Source organism: Manis pentadactyla, chromosome 6 (genome assembly GCF_030020395.1).
Source record: "Manis pentadactyla isolate mManPen7 chromosome 6, mManPen7.hap1, whole genome shotgun sequence".
NCBI lineage: Eukaryota > Metazoa > Chordata > Mammalia > Pholidota > Manidae > Manis > Manis pentadactyla.
Genome location: NC_080024.1, coordinates 58,490,738 through 58,497,500, shown reverse-complemented (window position 1 = coordinate 58,497,500; position 6,763 = coordinate 58,490,738). Strand labels below are relative to the sequence as shown.

The window sequence follows — 6,763 nt, the reverse complement described above, 5'->3', positions numbered from 1 at the left end:
TAAAGAAGGAAATTGAGATGCTAATCAGGCCTTGGGGGATCACTGGGGGAACATGCTTAGAGTCATGTTGGTGAGAAAGGAAAAGTGGGACAGACACCAATAAAAAATACATTTTGAAAGGGAATTCTACAAAATCAACATCTAGGAAGTTAGAAATATATTTATATTTTTAAAAGGAGGTTCCATTGTATGTTTTTGAAAGCATCTTAACCTATTCAATTTGAAGACAAACACAAGTGACATCTTCAGTTTAAAGTTGTGATAAGATTTCTGATGGAAACATTTGGAAAAACATGGTTTTATGTTTTATTTCCCTGAACTCTTGAGTTTCTACACCTATCAGAAGAACTTCAGATCCTGAAAATAAAATATTTACATCAGTCACCAAGAAGGCCACCTTCAAGTGGTCTTTGGACCTTCCAAGTTGGTCCAAACTACCAGTGAAGAAATTGTTTTTCCTTCCAAGTACTTTGTCCTGTCACTTTCCTGCTCCCAAGAGAACCACTACTTCTTTAGTGGTTGATATTCATTTCACTAGGGTTTCTGAAGGCCTTGGTATATCATACCTCATCCCATTCCCTCTACAATCTCACTGTTTTACCCCAGTTCCCTGAACTTTCTCTTCCTCTTTACCTCTTCACCCATCTTCTACCCGTATCAGTCTTCCCCAATACTTGGAAGAACCTCCTGCCTCTTCTCTGAAGTCTAGTCCCAGACTTGACTGCAAGGGAGACCCTCCCACACTGGGAGGTGAAGGGTGGACAGAGACATAAAAATAACCAGCCGCCCAAATTCTTCACATTATCCTGCTTTATATAACTTCAAATATGGCACACTAAGATGAAAATCAAAGCTCAGTTGGAGGAGAGTTACTTCTTAGAGGATAGCTTTATAGGAAACTGCCCAGTCCTCACTGGACTGTAACATGAGCAATAAATGAACTTTCATTTGTGGTAAGCAACTCAAATCTGAGAATAGATTTGTTATGGCAGCAAAGACTAGGCTAGTTTTGACTAACAGAAAAATTGGTATGGAAATGAGATGCTGCTGTTACAAAAATAAAAAGAAAGAAAAGAAAGAAAAATGAGAAGCCCCTAAGATATGTGGCATCAGGTTGGAGGCCAAGTGTAAAATAGTGAAAGAAATGGTCGTTGTAGGCTGTAAAGATGATGATCCATATCATACAGTGGCAAAATATTTTGTACAATTCTCACCAAAATAAAGTGAGCAATGTATCTAATGAATTTATAGCCTTAGGGGGAGAGATTGGAAAACAAAATGTTAGTAATGTGATGGTTGCTATTGACTGTGTTTTGCTAGGCATCATGAGAAGTGAGCTTAGAAAAGGACTGGCAGGTTTATAATCAGGAATTATAGGGACTAGGGAAAGTCACAGATTCAGGGTCTTGTAGAGATGGAAGATGAAGCTGCTTCTTAACCTGAAACTGTAAAAATAAAAACTGAGGTAAGTTTTGAATGATGAAGGCTGATTAAGACTCAGCCTTGCAACAAGAACCAAATCAAAGGTATGGCCAGTATACCTTAAAAACTCTGAATGAATTAGGTGGTACACAGGACATCCTTGCAGTTGGATAAAATGGCCCAGAGAAATGATTTTACTACATGGTTCTCTCACTGGTGCTTGTTAGGCCCCAAATACTAGGAACTGGGTCAGGAAAGAGGAAGAAAGAAGTATATACATTTCTTCTTTCCTTTCTGAATGGGAGCGTTATAAGTATTATGTGGTTTGGCTGTATGTTAGGGGCTGTATTTTGGGCATGTGTAGGTCTTTAATTTGCATCAAGATCTGATGTAGAGACTAGCAACAGATCACCCACAGATCCCGGACTTTGAGTTTGATACCATGCCCAATGGGACATTCGAGTTATCTCCCTTGGGAAGAGGATGAGTATATTTTGCCTGCAAGAAGGAGAGTGAATTACATATTTGGTGATTAGAAGGGCAGACTGTGGTAGTCACATTTTTACCAACTATTGCTGGCTTTCTTCTTTCTGGACACATGGAAGGATTATATTTCTTAGTTGGGTGGGGTCTTGTGACAAGTTCTGGCCAATGAGTTGTTGGGGTGGGGGGCATTTAATTGCCAATACAAGACCTAATAGGGCCTCTGCTGGAATGATCCCAGAGTGGCCACTTCTTCAGCCCCGTCCAAGTTGAGGACAAAGAGGTCCCAGCTGATCCTGGATGCACATGGTCAAGAGCAATTTATTGCTTCAACCCAATGAGGTTTAGTGATAATGTAGCCTATTTTGCTGACAATTTACATCATTTAAAAATTCTGGTTGATGCACCCAGTGCAAGAAAGCATAAAGCACTGTGAAGAATGAAGATGGTGATGCCCAATCTGTCGGACCTGAACACCTACTTCAAAGCCTTCCTGGCTGTATGGCCTCCAGTTACTTATCCCTTCTAGGCCTCATTTTTCCCATTTGTGGAATAGGGGTAGTAACTGTACTAGTTTGCCAGGACTGCCATGAACAACCACAAACTGGTAGCTTACAACAGAAGGAATATACTGTCATTGTCTTGGAGGGCAGGAGTTCAACACTAGTTCACTGCGCAGAGATCAGAGTGTTGGCAGGGCCGCATTCCCGCTGGAGCTCATGGTGAAATCTGTTTGCCTCTTGCAGTTTCTGGTGCTGCCAACTTTCCTTTGCTGTGGCCCCATTACTCCTATCTCTGCGTAGAGTTTACATCCCACTCCCCTCTTCTGAATGTGTAATCTCCCTGTGCCTCTTTTATAACGGCACCTGTAATTGAATTTAGGGCCTACCAGGGGAATCCAGGATAATGATGTATGATAATGATGGTCCTTAACATAATCAAATCTACAAAGACCCTTTTTCTTCTAAAGTAACATTTACAGGTTCCAGGGATTCAGACCTTGTATCTTTGGATTGCCATTATTCAGCACACCACCTAGTAATTTTACCTACTTCAAAGTGGGGCTTTTGAGATTAAATGATATGATACATTTAAAGCAGTCATTTTGTATTAGTTTAGTCAATAATTATTACATATTTATTTTTATAGGAATGAATCTTATTTTCCCTAAAGTGTCGTCTTAAGATGTCAAGTTATTACTTTAGACCCCACAGCCTACACAGGTGCTTCATAAAACTTAAGAGATATTAACCTCCAAATACTTTCTGTAATCAAAGATCTTCAGTTGGGTAGCTTGAAAACTACTCTTGCTCTAGAACTAACACTTTTTGGCAATGAAACCAGATAGGTGGCAAAGGCATGATATTTTGTACAAATTAAGTTTAGATACTGCACACTTTGGCCAAAGAGTCCTCTGATCTGTGAACAGTCTCTAAGAAGAATAGAATTTCCTTTTTACCCCTTTGGGGTCTCTTTTTTTAGATAAGAAAAAGCAGACCTTGTGCTAAAACATGACTACCTGTTCAAAAACACTATTTTTGAAGCTCTTGCCCTAAGAAATGGTCAAAATGTTATTTGGATTTAGTGCATTAAAAAATAGTCTTAGAGAGTCAGAAATATTACACAGTGGAAGCATGATAAAGACATACTTTGCAATAAACTATGTTGAGCCTAAGCCTCCTGTTATTTTTTACACAGTGTTAATACTGATGCAAATTGACTAGGGTTTCAGCGCCTGGGAGTCTGGGCTCTGGGAACATCGTCTCCCACCCCCAGTCCCTCCTCTGCTGAGCCCTGCCATCAATCACGACTTGCCTGTCTTGAGATCTCCCACGGTTTGGTCACGGCTCCAAGGTCACAGGCTGTCATTAACATTGATCTGAAAAACAGAACCAAACAAAACAGCCTGAATTATCTTTTGTTACATTCCTAAACAAACCAGTCCTAGATACATAAATAAATAAAATGGGATCGAGGCCAGCTGACATGTCTTTTCCTAAACAAGGGAAACAGTGTTTATGGTCCCCATGTTAGCAGCTCTGTCCTGTGGCCACATTGCTTGGAAAGACAAAGCTAGCACACACCCTCGGGTGGCCCTCTTGTTGTGTCTGCAGCAGATCAAGGAAAGCAAATCTTGCTTATACCTGAGCTAAGCAAGCTCTGCTTAAAATAATTTATAATGGACAATGCTTTTTATTTTTAACTATCAGCAAGGGAGTCAGTATACATCAATAGACATAGCTGATGAATTTTAAATAGATTGCTGGTAAATTCAACTTATCCCTGATTGATGGGAGCTGAGGAAAACCTATCCCGAAGAGGAAAGGTTTAGCCACCTTAGGAGCACCTTCATTTTCATCTGTTCTGTGGAGCTACGATTTACGGGAGAGCCACATTATTTCACTCCAGTTTACTACCTGGCTACAACCATGTTTTATAAGCATTATGAAGAAAAAACATATTCAGCTACAGCTTTCATTAATTTGAGCACATAAGAAAGCACAGGGAAGATCTGAATCAGATTTTTTGAGGGGTAGATTTCTAATGGGTTTAACTAGAATTCACCCTGAGCCACGGATATAAAAATATGGGGGACAATTCAAATTGTAGATAGCTCTGGTGCTTATAATTTGATGTAGTGGGAGGGGGAAAAAGAAGGCACATTCTTTGTTCAAAATCTGCTTCTTTGTACTAAAACCAGCAGTATGTGATGAAAAGTAGTGAAGGATCTGAGCTGGGAAACTACATCTTGGCTGGCTCCTTTGGAAGTATGGGGTGTGTTGTCAAAGGTCAGAGGGTTGGCCTGATGTCAGGTGCTAACATTTCATACCCTGCCAGATTCAAATGCCTTGGAAACATGTCTGCTTCCCAGATGGTGGAGCATGACTAGATAGTGGTGGGGTTTGTGAACCGTCCTCAGGAAACCCTCCAGGGAACCAGGCAGAGAGGCAGACAATAATAGGTCATTCAGAGCACAACTGGGTCCATCAGCAGCAGCCACCCCCTCCCCCAATCAGGCAGCATCTAGCGCCAAACAGCCCTGTGCTAAGCACTGTGCAGAGAGACACATTCTGCTCTTCATAGATGGTCTTCTGCAAGAAGCACTTCACAGTGCTCATTGTGTGCCTTCCTCTATACTAACAGCTTGACTAATTAATTGCTAACTAACTACCAACTAAATGAATCCTCTGAACCCTCAGAGATACGTGCTGTTATTCCTATTTTACAGAGCAATAAATGGAAACATGGAGAGTTTAAGTAACTTCCCCAAAGTGAGTAAGGATTCAGGATTCTGTGCTTATCACAAAGCTACCAGACCCCCTCTTGCTACACTCCAGTGCTTTTCATTTTAGGTTCTGTTGGTACCAGAGGGAGACAAGATTGTAGGTAATGCACTGGACTTTGCAGCCTCTCTCCTGGACAGAAAACAATCTCTATAAGGTTGCTCATTTGGACTATAACTCAGATAATTACTGTAGGGAAAATGGAAGTTGCTGTATGGCCAGGATTCTTACCTGACCCTAATTTACTTGATGATGTAATCAGGTTACTACCAGGCTAACACTTATACAGCTGTGGGCAATAAGCCAGTATTGCCCAGAGCTTGTGGCAGGGCAGAGTCTGGAGGCAAAAGCAGAGCCTGGAATGGAGGCAGAGACAGAGACAGAGACAGACTTTCTGACTTGCTGGATGCAGATGTGACTCTAACACTCGACCTGCCACCATGAGAATAAAGCTTGGTATAAACCCTTTTACTTCCCTCAACATTCCGTTGTCGTAATTCACTCTTACCTAATTCAGAGTGAACTTGCTCAGAGCTGGGAACCCCCTCCAGCCCAGAGTTACATTATTTAGGTTCCATATGCTTGATAACTCAAAGCTTACTTCTCAAATTCATACCACGATTAATCAATCAACAAGTTTATTGAGTCTCTGCTAAGTGCTCAGATGATGATAATCCTAATAAATAGCATTTACTGAGCAGGCACATCAGGGTGATTCACATAGTCTCTATAAGGTAGAGATGCCATTATTATCTGAATTTGCAAAGCAAATAGTGCTTTGCATTCCTGGTCAGAGAAGTTAGGTGGCATTTCAGAGGTTATACAGATAGAAAATAATCAAATTAGGATTGGAATCCATAAAGTCTAACAGAAGAGCCTATTTTCTAAGAATACTACACAGTGGAGTAGAAAGACTGCAGAGAAGGAAGATAGAAAAAAACTTGGAGGCAGGATGGGTTGAGTGTAAGAAAAATGGAAGTTCCATGGCCAGGATCCTCACCTGATCCTAATCTACTTGCCCACTGTGCACATGCAATGATGTAATACTTGGCCTATGGTACAGGCACATGCTTGCACACACGTTGGCAATAAGCCATTATTGCCTATGTTGCTATATAAAGAGCTCCACCCAGTGCTTAGGGTAGAGCCTGGAACAGAGGCAGAGATGGATATGGACTTGCTATATAAAGAGATCTGCCCAGCAGCAGAGAGGCCTGCCTGGCAGAGATGGAGGCTGAGGGGAAGAATTGCAGACTTGCCAGATGCAGACGTGATTCTAGTACTCAACCTACCACCGTGATAATAAACCTTGGTATAAACCCTTTTACCCCCAAACATTCCTTACCATTTTTCGGTCTCACTGAATCCAGAGTGAACTTGCTGGGAGCTGGGAACCCCCTCCTGACGAAACCTTTACCCAGTGGGTGCTGGGGAGTCAATTAAGTCTGGGGGCTGACAACCTCCTGGCTAGAACTTCAAGGAGAGACCTTTAGGAGGTAGGTGTGAAAATAGTTTGAAGAAGGAGAGAATGGAAGCAGGGAGACCAGTTGGAAAGTGTAAGTTGATAAGGGCCT

General features: G+C 41.5%; 1 protein-coding gene across 1 annotated transcript in view; it reads right to left on the bottom strand.

The window, feature by feature from the left end:
* PDE11A (phosphodiesterase 11A) overlaps positions 1–6,763 on the bottom strand; it is a 395,750-nt gene that overhangs the window by 53,703 nt on the left and 335,284 nt on the right. Inside the window, exon 17 of the mRNA XM_036879447.2 lies at positions 3,721–3,784. Within this exon, the coding sequence (XP_036735342.2) occupies positions 3,721–3,784 (64 nt within the window). The remainder of the gene's footprint in view (positions 1–3,720; positions 3,785–6,763) is intronic.